Source organism: Squalius cephalus (genome assembly GCF_949319135.1).
Source record: "Squalius cephalus genome assembly, chromosome: 11".
In the NCBI taxonomy this organism is placed as follows: domain Eukaryota; kingdom Metazoa; phylum Chordata; class Actinopteri; order Cypriniformes; family Leuciscidae; genus Squalius; species Squalius cephalus.
Genome location: NC_137132.1, coordinates 27642713 through 27657653, shown reverse-complemented (window position 1 = coordinate 27657653; position 14941 = coordinate 27642713). Strand labels below are relative to the sequence as shown.

At 37.6% G+C, this 14941-nt stretch overlaps 1 protein-coding gene across 3 annotated transcripts in view; it reads left to right on the top strand.

The window, feature by feature from the left end:
* Positions 1 to 14941, top strand: part of robo1 (roundabout, axon guidance receptor, homolog 1) — a 285299-nt gene that overhangs the window by 69393 nt on the left and 200965 nt on the right. The window contains exon 1 of one of the 3 annotated variants that reach the window (XM_079886418.1): positions 9166 to 9407. The exons of the other annotated variants lie outside the window; for them this stretch is intronic. Coding sequence (XP_079742544.1) covers positions 9278 to 9407 — 130 coding nt within the window. The 5' untranslated portion in view covers positions 9166 to 9277. Of the gene's footprint in view, positions 1 to 9165; positions 9408 to 14941 lie in introns of those variants that run through there. 3 annotated transcript variants of the gene reach the window in all.

The following is a 14941-nucleotide window of genomic DNA, read 5'->3' as shown; positions in this document are numbered from 1 at the left end:
CTCTTCGATGAAATGTAATGAGAAATATACCACTGGGTAAATACGATTCCCAAGGATCAACTTTTTATCCTGAACTTTTATTCACAGCGGTTGAACTAAGCCAGTCCCGCGGTATAAAGATCTCACCCTCACCGTAGCGCCCCATTGATCCACCCATAAATGATTCCTCTGCTCCTCTCCGAGGGCTTACGAGCTTATTAATGAAAGTGAGGTCGTCGCCAGACAGCGTCGGCGTTATGTATTCCAGCTCACCCGGGGTATTTGCATTATGGATGTATGTGTGTTTCTGTTTACTTAGCCCAATTAGTCGCTCCATGCGCTAAAGGAGCCATTTTGGATGTTAATTTGAAAACAAACCGCATCAATCATTCACATTTTGCTTTTTGAAGAACGTTGGTAATTAGTCCCAATGAAACTCTATGATTGCCTGTTTAAGGTTGAGGTAAGGCTGGGGTCGTCTGTCGGGAGTCAGCCGTCTGGTGAATCAATGTGAGGCAGCGCTGCCCTCTGTTGGTCGAGTTAAGGATCTGCTTCTGTCTGCTTATTGTGTCCTGTGGCTAAAAGGGATAGTTCACCCAAAAACAATTTTGTCATTTAGTCACCCTCATGTTGTTCCAAATCTGTATGAGTTTCTTTCCTCTGTTGAACACAAAATAAGATATTTTGAAGAATGTTGGTAACCAGACAGTTCACGGCACCCTAAGGTAGGAAAAACATGGAAGTCAATGGGTGCCATCAACTGTCTGGTTGCCAACATTCTTCATATATCTTCTTTTGTGTTCAACTGGACAAAGAAACTCATACAGGTTTGGAACAACATGAGGGTAAACACTAAATGACAGAATTTTCATTTTTGGGTGAACTATCCCTTTAAGAGAGAGATTCAGTTGTTTGGATTTTGTTTCTAGGAACTATATGTAAGCTATATTTTAAAATGTAAGACAAATAGTTATTTTGCAGCACTAGTGATTATATCAGAAGGTAATATGTTATCTTGGTAGTTCTGAATTATTACTATACTTATGTACCGTGGTATTTACACAGTACTCTCAAAGGAACTTCACAAAAATATATTGGTACTACCATTGTCCATGTCCAAAAGACACTGTATTACAATTGAACCATGTCTAAAAACATGCTACTTTTTTGTTAATGAGATTGAAGCATATTGGTCATATTTTACAATGTTACATTTTACATATTTTCCTGATTATTATCAGAATCTCTGCAGATTATTTCTCATGATAGCCTTTGTTGAGATATTGACTCCCAATGAAATGCTGCCATCTACTGGTCCAAAGGCGACTGACAACTGCAAATGGTAGACAGGAGGAAAAGTAGCGCTGAAGAACTTCATTGACCCTGTATGATTGACTGAAAAGTTTCTCAGAGAACACGCAGTCATTGAAAATGCCTTGGAGAGCATGATTCTTTGAGGAACCCAAGGCATTTTCATTCAAAGAGAGCTTTTTGAAGAGCCATTTGCAATTGAAAGGCTCGACTGGGAGCAAAAGGTTCACTGAAGTGTTTTTTGCCCAGCGATATCTAAAGATTCAGAGAGTTAAAAGAGATATCTCCTGCTCTCTGTGACAGTGGATATATTGATATAAATCTGTCAAAATAAGTTAATTATTCTTTTTTGAATAGTCTCACTCGCATGTAAAACTACAATGCAGATTTCCCCCCTAAAAGCTACTGTCTCCTCAAAAACTGGCTGTTTTTAGCAATGCATCCTACATCACACAGGTGTCAGGGGTCCTTTGGTGCGGTGCAGAAATCCATAATGTGTGCAAAAAAGTAATACTTATGAAGAAAGTTTGTGGACTCTTATTTTGAGGTTTTCTGCTCACTATGTCTCAGCACTGCCCTCTGCTGGTTAGCTTGATGTCCTGATAATGATGTCAACATTTTAATGTCCTAATAGTAGATTTTGTTTTGTTTATAATGTAGTTTTTTTCATGTGGTAAAAATGTGAATATGATAAATAATACAAATTTTGAAACATCGCCCTTGGCTGGTCAAATTAATTGCGCGCAAAGCAATTTAAACTGAGACAGGACAAAAAAGCATTAAAACCTTATATCAAATTGGAATAATTTATGATAAATGTTTATTTTTCTTTATTACTGTGACTAGTTTTAGCAAGTAAACACAGTCTCACATAATATATTCACAGGGGAGAAGAGAGAGAGTATTAGCAGTAAATCTGTTTAGCTTCCTGTAGATGCAGATACGTCCTCCAGCTGTAATTACTCTTACCCAGTACAGAGCAGTAAAGAGAGATGCTAACTATCCGTTCGTCGTGCGCTCATGCAGAGAAGGCAGTATAAATCTGCCCGCGTGTGCACAGCGCAGTCTCTCGTCAAGCTCTGGCTCTATTACGAGACAGCGGATGAGGCAGTATTCATCAGTTTTACACTTCTTCTTCCTCATCACTTCATTGACAGCGAGTCATCAGTCTCAAATCCGCCGTGCTTCACAATCTCCTTTTTCAAACCTCTGAAGGAACGACTTTGTTTATGGTTGAGGTGTTTTAGTCTAAACCAGGGGGGTAGTCCTGCTCCTGGATGGTCACTGTCCTGCAGAGTTCAGCTCCAACCCCAATTAAACACACCTGAACCAGCTAACCAAGCTCTTACTAGAACTTACTTTTACTTCCAGACAGATGTGTTGAGTTAAACTCTGCAGGACAGTGGTTGGACCGAGTTTGGACACCCCTGATCTAGACATTCCGAGTAGAAAGGTTTGCTATGGCCAGTATTTGGGGTAATGAATTACAAGTAACTTGAGTTAAAGGGATGGTTTGGAGTAAAATCAACCTAGGGTCCTTTGCACCATGACCTCGATCCTTATGCATCGCTTTCTGCCAGGACTTTTACGTGCTTTTCCCAAAACCCTGAAGTGACGTCGGTGCCCGGGTTAGCGGTAGCATGAGCAGTCAGGCAAATGTTATTAAAATAAACTCCTGATGTACTTACAAACTTTCCAATGCCCCGTTTTGTGAGTACAGAATCTATTTGTACTACTGTATAAGTTTGGTACCATTCTGGGCATTATTAGTGGGGTAATTTACGAGATACATATTTGGAGCCAATAGCGCCTGCACTAAGCCATCCGGCTGATATCTCTAAATAAGCTCTAACTTTAATAATGTTCGACCAAGGGAAAAAAGGCTTCTGGGGGGGTGTTTGGCTCGAGGTCATGGTGCAAAGGACCCTAGGGTGATTTTACTCCGAACCATCCCTTTAAGTAATCAGATTACTATTTTTAAAAAGTAACCAGTAAAGTAATGCATTACTTTTAATTTTACTACAAAATTTATTTTGCAAATAAGTAATGCAAGTTAGTCTTCTATAATATTCAGGGATTTCATTGCACTTATTTGATTAATTTTGAGGAATACTGAATCTCTTTTTGTGCAAGTGAGTAAACGAGTAAATGCATGTTGAAATTTAGTCTAGATCTACAATTATCATGTTCACACACAGCACACACAACGTCTCTGCACTCACTAGATAGACTAAATTTGAACATGCATTTACTCGTGTACTCACTTGCACAAAAAGAGATTCAGTATTCCTCAAAATTAATCAAATAAGTGCAATGAAATCCCTGAATATTATAGAAACCTGCAATAATTAAATATTAAATTACAGAAATATACTTTATGTATTTAATCTCACTTTATTAACCAATGTCTTCAATGCTGACATACTATGATCACATTCAACCATACTAATAAGCAAAAATGACATTAGATAAACATCCCAATTGCGAGTAAGAGATTCTCCTGAAGGATTCCTCTGTGATCCAGAACAGTTGAGTGGCGCCCTCTACTGGACAGATGTGAATTTGCTTAATTTTTATTTTAATTATTTATTTATATAATTATGTTATTTTAGTCATTTTGTTATGTGCTGTTTGTAATTTTCTAATCTAGTTTCTATTTAGCTTTATTTTTTTATTTATATTTTAGTTTTATATAAAGTAATTTTAGTACTTATTTCAGTTTAATATTAAGTTTTTCATGTGATGTTTTTTATTATTATTTATTTTAGTTCAATTTTAGCTTCATTTCAATTACAGAAAATGTTTTATATATATATAATTTTAGTTGTAGTTAACAATAACACCCTAAATTAAATTATTTGTGTTTTGTTTTTCTGTGCTTTTCTGTGAGTACAGCCCTTACCATACAAAGTAGATTTTACTGTCATTCTAATACATCGTGACATACTATCTATTACAAAAAGTTTTTCTGAAAATGTAAATGAACCATGTAAATGCTCAAACTATGATGCCTGGAGTCCAGGTCTTCATGTTCGTATACCTTCTACTTCTACTAAGGTGACCCGTCTCTTTGTCTCTAAATGAAGAAGAAAGGCGTTGTGTAAGGGCAAACTATAAAGCAGCTTGTGATAATCTAACAAGCCTCATGATTACCCCGCTCACCTCATGAGTAATGGCTGCTGTTTGCCTGGTCTTGCATGCATTAACCTTCAGCCCACATCAGCTGTGAATTGATTCGGGCTCTCTGGATCTGTTTCAGGGGAGGGTACAGTTGATTGATTGGGGGGAACAGAGCAAGTGTAGTGTGGGCTCCCCAGGGCATATCAGTTGTGATGGCAGGCCCTCTCCTGTCAAACACTTTGTTAGTAACATTTCACTGGTTATTTAATTTACAACTTTTTATAACATGGTAACTGTGTAATTTCTGATTTTGAAAACGAGTGAATCTTCTGTAACTCTAAAATTTCACTGTATACTAATCAGTCACATTTTCATATTTGCAGATTAAAGACAATGGGATCTATTCTTTCGTTATTTAAAGAGGGCCTATTATGTTTTTTAACATTTTCAACTTTCTTTAGTGTGTAATGTTGCTGTTTGAGCATGAAATAGGTCTGTAAAGTTACAGAGCAAAAGTCTCTCCAAAGGGAGTTATTCTCTATATCAGTGCACGCTGTTTCTGAACTCCCTGAAACGCCTCAATTGTAGTCTTGAGTTTTCTTCTGGGAACGAACACGTCACAATATTACGCTAACATACGCTATCTAATGGAGCGAGGCCTGGTTGAGTTATAGTGTGTTGAAACTCACAGTTATGGTTGGGGGTGAAACATTTATGAAACACGCTCAAAGCTGTTGACCAATCACAACACACTGGTCCAGCCGACCAATCAGAGCACATTGTGCTTTTCAGAAGGAGGAGCTTTATAGAGACTGGAACTAAACAGAGCGTTACTGACAGACTGGGAAGAGAGGTGCTGCAACACTGTCAAATATGCAAAACAATTATGTGTTTTTTGATAATTCGGGCATGAAAACCTATTCTAGTAGAGCCCAAAAACAAAAAAGACTTTGTAAAAGGACATAATACAGCCTCTTTCACCTGGGCTGGGCTTGCTTGTCAGATAAAATATATTTTGGCAAATATAAAGGCCCTTTCACACCAAAAGAGAAATAAATAAGCCTCAGGCTGAAGGAAATGCAAATTTACCCCTGTCCAGTAGAGGGAGCAGCTCAAACAAACCATATATATATATATATATATATATATATATATATATATATATATATATACACCCCGCACACAAATTTTTTGTTCTCTTGTTAGAAGTGTTGTCTGTAAAATGATCACAGAGTTTAGGTTAATGCACGTTTGGGGAGGCCATATGTTTTTTTTTTACAGCTTAGATGATGGATTGTAAAAGCAGAGGAAGAGGTTGAAGGCAGGGTGGAGACGCTGGAGTTCCATTCGCTCTTTTTGTGAGTGTGAGTGTGTTGGCAAATGAGTGACTCTAAATCACAATTGTGGACAAGGTCAACTGAAGAATAACTCAACAGCTTTTGTAGGGAGGCCACAGCCCAGTGCTGTTTTACTTATTGCTTCCAGGCTTTTTTTGGTCCTACAAGACACATTTTACATCCAAAGTAGGTGATGTCCTGCCAAAAACACTGAACAGTTGTTAATGGTTGAAATACAATTTATGAATTGATTCACTTCAGATCACCTTGTTTAAAGGGATGACTAATTTCCTTCATATATATATATATATATATATATATATATATATATATATATATATATATATATATATATATGGTATATATGGTATATATGGAATATGTATATTTTGCATATGTAAATTGTTATGCCGTTTTAACTAAGATTATCTTCTGTTGAACATTGGATTTTTAAAAAAGTGTTTCTCTCTTCACCCTCATGATAGACTGGTGTGTTCATGAAATTGCTTTATTACTTGCAAATGGCATTATAATGGTAATGTAGCATCTATGGTAACAAAGTAGGCCGCAGGGTCCTTGGCTTCCTCATAAAAGTAATTACATGGTAGGAGTAATCATTAAAGTTTCATCAAAGCAGGGCTTCATCAACCGCTAATGCAAGCTCTTTTACTCTTTCCACATATTTTCAATCTATCAATAAATGAAGAAAGGGCTTAGAGCATCAACAAGCACCATCTAAAGGTGTTGATGTCCATCTCCATTCATTTCAGTTGATCAAAGTAACGAGCGGAAATTCAAATACATTGATTTTTATCACACTTTTCCAAGCAGATAATATGTGGTTTAGTGTTTATCCAGAAAGCACAGAATAACGTCAGTATATGATTCCTGTCTGGTTATTTTGGGAACATATGTGTACCAGGGATCAGGGAATAGCAGGGAGTTTTTTTTTTTTTTTGTTGTTGTTTTTTTGCATGACAACGTAATAAGAATGTATGCTGAACGTTCTCCAGTGGTTAACTAATATTCCCAGAACTGTTATGAGAACCAAAAATGATTTCTGGATAAAACCCTGTAAGGCGTGAGCTATGAGCATGACTTTTTCATTGAAACAGTGTGCGTATGCCTGCATCTGTATATGGAAGAGACTTAAAAACACCAAACTCACCAAAACACACACATACGTATCTGTCCTGTTTCACAATGTACATTCCTGCAATATTCCTGCGATGGCAAAGATGATTTTTCAGCATCGTTACTCCAGCCTTCAGTGTCACATGATCCTTAAGATCATATTGTTGTGGAAACCAAGATAGATTTTATTTTTTTTAGGATTTATGAATAGAAAGTTAAAAAACAAAACAATTTTTTATTGATTTATTACTATTAAAGTCCCCCTGCAGTCAATAATTGTGTCCCTTAAAACTCATCTTTGATAATCAAAATGACATATTTAAGCAATTTTTTTCCTGTGAAAATTTCTTCATACCTTAAAATAGCTTGAATGTAACTCTACACCCTTTCCTCATTTAGTATATGCAAAGCCATGATTATGCAAATGAGCCCCGCCTCCACTCACTCACACCAGCTCAGAGATCCACTCGCTCAGCTTTACTGTAGTAAATGCTGCACAATGGCAAGTGGAAATGCTGGTTTAATTCAGCCATATGTTTGAACCAGAAACTGATTCAGAAGAAGAAGAGAAAGAGTGAATTATACAGGCTTGTCTACAAGTTGATATATCAGAATGGTGATGTGTTTTATGTATCGCTCTTTACAGCATTGGACGGTAATTGATATGATTAGCCTTTGGGTTGACTACGTTATCAAACAGCCCCGCTTACAGGTTGACGGGATTGGTTACATGTTTGTGACAGTAGGAAACGGGCAGTTTCAATACCGCGTTTTTGAGATTGTCTTAATTGGTACATTGCAGTTTTAAGGAGAAATTACTCAGCAATGATACTGACACATTGTTTGTCTTAAAGCGTAATTAAAACACCACATAGACATATAAACAACATGTGATTTTTTATCACAGGGGGTCTTTAAAATAGAAAACAGTTATTTCAAATTGAAATAATGTTTCACAATATTACTGTTTTTATTTAGCCTGACAAGCCAGACCTACATCAAGATGTTAGGTCTGGCAACTCACCATAGACACGGCTCAATCCGAGGGGCGGGATAAACGGCTGTCTTTCAAATTCCCTCTGCACGCAATAGGACAGCGCTTCAACCAACCAGAGCGTTTTCCCAACAGCGGAGCTTACGTTAGTTGATAGATTCAACTTTTGAATCTGGCCGGCAAAACCACGAAAAACATCTTCCTTTTTTAAGAATGACTTAAGTGCCGTTCTATGCTCTTTTCTCTAAGAAAAACTCCAAGTCCTCCAGAGTCGCGGCCAAAGCCGATTCGAAAGACTGTTCTCCAGCAGCAGCTCTTCTTTGTTTTCAAGTAGCAGGGAACCGTCGCGACTCTGTCGTCATTATGTTAAGCCCGCCCCCGCCTACTCTATACACGATGTGATTGGCCTGACCCAATTTAGGTTTTTACAGCTCCAAAAGTCAATGGAGAGTTGCTAGACTACCCTGGCTGCAAAATACATTTTGCTGCCGCTAGGGTGCGTCTAGATTTCTAGGCTAGTTTTTATTGTATTTTTGATCAAATAAATACAGCTATGGTGGGACTTTCAAAAGCATGAAATCTTACTGGCTTAAACTTTTTGTTGTTAGGAAGTGAAAACATTGCGAGTAAAATCACATTGCAGTTCTGAGTAGGAGCGTCCCAGGAGGACAGTAAGGAGCTTTACTGTACGAGTGTCTCACTTCAGAGGAGCTGTAACTCGACTGACAAGAGCTGCCTTAATGGAACGTTTGCCACTTGTTAGCTTGAATTGACTTTCTCTCTCTCTCTCTCTCACACACACACACACACACACACACACACACACACACACACACACTCTCTCTCTCTCTCTCTCTCTCTCTCTCTCTCTCTCTCTCTCTCTCTCTCTCTCTCTCTCTCTCTCTCTCTCTCTCTCTCAGTTGCTGTGGCTGCAGGACTCAGCCATCCACTTTTGATTTATCTGCTGTTTCTTCATATCAACAGAAGCTTGTCCCTGGTGCCTGGGATGAGGAGAGGAGAGGAAAGGAGGTTGTAACAGGGACCACCGCTGCTCTCCGGAGGAGTAGCGGTGTGCCGATATCTCTCTGACACCTGGCCATGCTGTTGTCAACGACAACTCTCATTTTCACACAAGTCCTCTGTGTCCAAATTGGATTTGAACTGAAGCTAGAAAGCGTCTAGAGAGCTGGTGTGGTAGTAAATATTCTGGAGTGACTGGGTGGGATGAAAAGATCAATATTGCACTGCTGAACCTGGGATACTCATCTTCTTCTGGCGGTAAAGTAACAGCGTGCAGTTTGTAGCGACACCTCTGAAGGGTTTTGGGAGCGTCTAGGCTGGAGGCTTATCTGGATGTGATGTGAAGCCGCGTGTGGATCTTTCTCTCTGGAGACGTACTGGGATGAGGACAGGGCTGGTGTTACCCATCAGCCTCCTGCTGCTGGGGGTCTGGACGGCACTCGGGCTGTGCTGGGATGGGGACAAGCCGGGGAGAAACAAGGGTGGGTGGAGATGGAAAGGGGACAGGTCTCGTAAGTAACCGCCCTGCTCTTAATCACTTCCTTTTCTTCCTTCTCACATACAGTATGTTTTTCAGTACATGAGTGTATATTAAGTCCCACACATTTTGGAGCATTCCTGTGGCCTCTTTTTGTTTTGTTATTCTTGTAGCGCAGTGGTTTTCTCTGCATCTGTTGAATGTCTTCAGTGGAGTTTTGATCAGCATTATAGGGGTTTTAATACATTTTAAAATCCCTGAATTTATGATGGATATAATAGAGGTTTATTTAAGTGATATCTCCTATCATTTAATTGGCATTCCAAAAGTGTGCATATTTCGTATTTCAGTGCAGGAACTTTGGCTTTGTGTGGAGCTATTTTCATTGGAAGAGTAAACGTTACGGAAATAACTGGCATTATTGTCTCTAAAATGTATGTTTTTGAGAGAAAGATTTTATGCTCACCAAGGCTGCATTTTTTTGATCAAAAATATTGTGAAATATTATTACAATTTAAAACTGTTTTCCTGTAATGCAAAGCTGAATTTTCAGAATCATTACTCCAGTCTTCAGTGTCGCGTGATCCTTCAGAAATCATTCTAATATGATGATTTGATGCTCAAGAAACATTTATTATCATTATCAATGTTGTAAACTGTTGTGCTGCTTAATACTTTTGAGTAAGCCGATAAGAACAGCATGAAATATAAATCTTTTGTAACATTTTAAATGTTTCTTCTGTCAGTTTTGATCAATTTAATGCACCCTTGCTGAATAAAAGAATTAATTTCTTTCAAAATGTACCCCAATTTTATTCCACTAGATTTTTCTCTGAATATGCTGTTTCAATCAGAAATGTTCTATTGTGAAAGTAAAATGTGTTTTGAATGGTAATTCACTGACTGTATTCAGCTTTACAAATGAGGTATTAAACTCTTCATTGAATGTTTCATTATGACTGGTTGACAGTACAGAAGCAAACAGAGCGGTTTGCTGTATACAATTCTCCTCCTGCTCTTCTGAGTGATCAGTGATGAGCAGCGTGTGAGAGCTCAGTAAAAGCATGTACACTTAAGATGTCCATTAGTGATGTTTAGATGCAAGTGCAGAGGATGGAAGGCCTGTACTTATCATCAGAACACTATCAACTCTTAAGATTGTCAGTTGACTCTTAGTGGTGAAGTTGATTGACTGCCAAAGAGTCTTCTTGGTGATTGCTGATCTGAATCCCAGCCTCTTCTGGAGATATCCTGGCAGAATGCATTTTGGTATTAAAGAGGACCTATTATGCTTTTACATTTTCAGCTTCCTTTAGTGTGTATAATGTTGCTATTTGAGCACAAAATAGGTCTGTAAAGTTACAAAGTCACTCCAAAGCGAGTTGTTCTCTCTATCAGTAAGTACTGTTTCTGAACTCCCTGAAACGCCTCAATTGTAGTCTTGATTTTTCTTCAAGGAACGAACACATCTCAATATTCCTCATTTAAATAATCCCCGTCCAAGGCATATGCAGAATAAAGGGGCGAGGCCTGGTTGAGTTGAGTTAGTAGTGTGTTAGTAAACTCACGGTTATGGTTAGGGGGCGTGACATTTCTGAAAAATGCTGGAAACAGTTGACCAATCACAATACATTGGTCAAGCCGCCCAACCTTTGTGCATTTCAGACGGGGGAGCTTCATAGAGACAGGAACTAAACAGAGCGTTACTGACAGACTGGGAAGCTGCTTCAACAATGTCAAAAATGTGAAAAAATAATGTTTTTTTAACATTCAAGCATGAAAACCTATTCTAGTAGAGCCTATAACAAAAGCAAGACTTTTTAAAAGGCCTTAATGCGGTCTCTTTAAAATCTAAGTTAAATCAGATATTTTAGCGTTTCATTCAACAGCATTACATATTGTTTCTGTTATAAATGTGTGCATAGACCAAATGTTCTCTGGTCAGTGTTACTGGCCTTGTGTTGATCCGGAGGCTTCATAAATCATGTGCTGGTTACTGTCTATGTGGCCCAATGTGGTTTGAGTTGTTTGAGTTTCAACATTGGGGTTCCATGTGGTTTCACGCTTGCGACCATCTGTTTCTTGACCTCTTCTCTCTGTGAACTACGATGGTGTGAAAGTAGAGTCAGGTGCTCGTTCATTCACAGGTGCGCGCTGGAGATGAGCTGAGGAGTTTTATCGTCAGTTTTATTTAGTTGTACTTAGTTTACTTAGAGTATAATTTGTTATTTTAACAAGCAAGAAGGTCAATGAGGTTTTTTTTAGCAACATCCTTATGTTTCTGGAAAAACAAGCATCTGGTGTCCACATTTCAAGAAGACAGAAAACAGCTTGGTACTTTTGGAAAAGTTTTTCACAAAATGCTTTATTTGTGTCCACTATCCTGCATAGGTTCAGATTTGGAAAAGGTGAAGCATAAAACAAGATTCTATTTTAACAATATGTAACATAATTAGATGTTTACCTTTGTAACATGTGGCACAGGTCAAGATAATTCATTTTCTCTTTAGGGATTTCAACCAGCTCCGAGATCAACCACATTTCAAACTTTAATTTGGACTAAAAAAAAATATTTGAAAGAGTATTTGAAAAGTGAAAAACAAAACAATGAAAAAGATAAAAGACTAGTGTTTTACAAGTGTTTTATCAGTAAACAGTGAACTAGCGTCTTACTTAATAGTGAATTAAGTACTTATCCCATGAAGCATTGTAAATTTATCTGTTTGTTAAAAATTATGATGGTTTCCATACACATATATATTTTTTTACATTTGATATTTTATTACACACACACACACACACACACACACACACACACACACACACACACACACACACACACACACACACACACACACACACACACACACACACACACACACACACACACACACACACACACACACACACCTGTACTGATATATGAAATTAAGACATTAAGACACAGCCCCTAGTGGTCTGTTGGGGAATTGTACATGACTGCTACATCATTTTTGGTGAAGATATAAAGATCTTAGAGAACAGTGGTAGAAACCTACTGAAAATGAAACACTGGATGGTGTTATAAAAGAAAACCTCAGATATGTGTGAAATTTATCAGTGGCATTCCTCAGGGATCTATCCTCGGCCCATTTTCATTTTGATTTACCACAGTGTTGTTTTCTACTTTATAATGCTACCCTCTTTTACTAATGCCTACGCTACAGCAGAAAGCTTTTGAAAATAAAATGAGCATCCTTCCATTACCTACCAGCGTTCAGGAAGTGGTGTCTGATGTGCGGTCTAATGATGCTCGCTCATAAACCGTCCATTTAGCCGCACATGCTCTATGCTGCAATTACATGCGTGAGCACAGCTCACCTTTAAAAGCGATAACGCCAGCCACACTCAGCAGCTGGGCAGGCTGCTGTCATAACCTGTAAGTAAGCTCAAATGCACTGTTAACCAGATGAACACAAACAAACACAATTCTGGCTTGTGTTTTGCAAGAGGACAAACACAAAGGGAAAAGAGGACGAGGTGCTCTGGGAAAGTTGAGTGGACTTGATAAATAAAACAAACATTGTGTCCTCGCTGTCAGGTCTTGTTGAGACAACAGAGTGAATATTTGGTCCTTCTGCTAGAATGTTCTGTCTAAAGTTAGGTGGATTTTATTTCCCTTGGTGGCTGTTGTATGAAAACATCATTTCAGTGATTGTTGAGGAACAATATTATCTCACTAAGTGAAGAAACGGACACGCTTATGCTTGTGAAAGCTCACGGGAATGTGTTTGCTAAGGAGAGTGAAGCAGAAGAATAAAGGATGAAGGCAGATATAATAATTAAATCTTACTGTATGTCTATTCGACTGACTCTCTCAAGGTCGCCTAAATAATTTTCTTGCATTACCTAGTCCTTCCAGCTACGGATGTGTACAGTATGAAGCAGGCACTTTTTTACACTTTCACTTATACCTGTTTGCTTGTTCTCAATTCGAAAATACATTTTGTATGTTAGAAAATGTGATGTGTGTGCTGACACATTTGAGCTGTTTGGTTTACAAGCTCGTAGTTGCAATCTTCCTCTAATTTCCAATCTGTCTCTATTGTTTAAAGACTTTATTGCATTTTATTACAAAATATGTCTATTTCAAATAAATTGTATTCATCTAAGAAAAAAAAAAAAAAAAACTATCACGGTTTCCACAAAAGTATTAAGCAGCACAAGTGAAGACTACAGTTTTATTGTTTAATATTATTTTTCAGTATTATTATTTTTTATTAGTATTCATAATCAGTTGTATTATGTATTTTGTGAAATTTGAAGTGCATGAATCAGAGTGAGCATGAAAACGTGTGCGAGGATTACATGTCAGAGACATGCAATGTAGCATATATTCTCCTATGAGAGGCTATGAAAATGATGACTGAAGTATTCTCTATAAGAAAGAACTGTGTATCATAATGTATACATCTATTTTAAACATGAACAACATGCTTTTCTACCTTGTAAGGATAATGTAAGTTCCTTTGGTCAACATATAAACGCCCAATCTTTGTGTACGGGCTCAGAGAAAGCTAGGCATGAAGACATTATCTCTCTAGTAAATTGTCTTTCTCTCCTATGTCTTGACAATTAATAATAAATGAGAGATCTCTTGACATAATAACTGGTGTTCGGTCCCGTGATTCAACAACGGGGATAAAAGCTTAATTCCAAGTCTACAACTGTTTTCAACATTGATAATAAGAAATGTTTCTTGAGCAGCAAATCAGCTTATCAGAATGATTTCTGAAGGATCATGTGATATATAATATACTATATATATATATGTATATATATATATATATATATATATATATATATATATATATATATATATATATATATATAAAAATCAGAAACCATTTCAATATCTATATAGTAGTGTGGAAATTACTTAAATTTGTTCTCAAATTTTGACGGTCCTTCAGCTTCAATGTCATTTTGACCAACAATTAAAAATGAACTATGAAAACAACATTGTCAGAGAGTTTGACATTAAATATGAAATATGATATGTGAAGAAAGCATAGAAGGTAAATCAAGTGAAATATCATTTGTGAACATTTTATTGAGGACAAAAATATGTATTTGCCAAAAGTGCCCATAGTTAAAGAAACATCCCTGTATGTAACCTTGCACGATTGTCATACTGACTACATGTAAATTTGTAATTCTTTCCATAATTGTGTCTGTGTGCTCGAGCAGGTGTGTGAGCGACGCGTGGTCTTGACTTAAACATAGACAATGAGCATTAGAATAATAAAGACTTGTGTGATTGGCCAGCTGCTAATTAAAATAAGGACCCAGATGCACCGTCTCTCATTTAGAGGTCACTGTTCATGTCTGCTGCTCTTTCTCTCTCAATCTCTCTCTCTCTCTCTCTCTCTGGGCTCCAGGAGGTTTGAGGTGTCTTTAATTAGCTAACAATGAGCTGTGAATCTCAATTACTGTACGCTCCACAAGGTCAGACCTCAGAGCCACTTACTGAGGAAGTCTGAACCTCACAACATCTGTGGAACCAATCCAGTTTTCTACAATTGAATT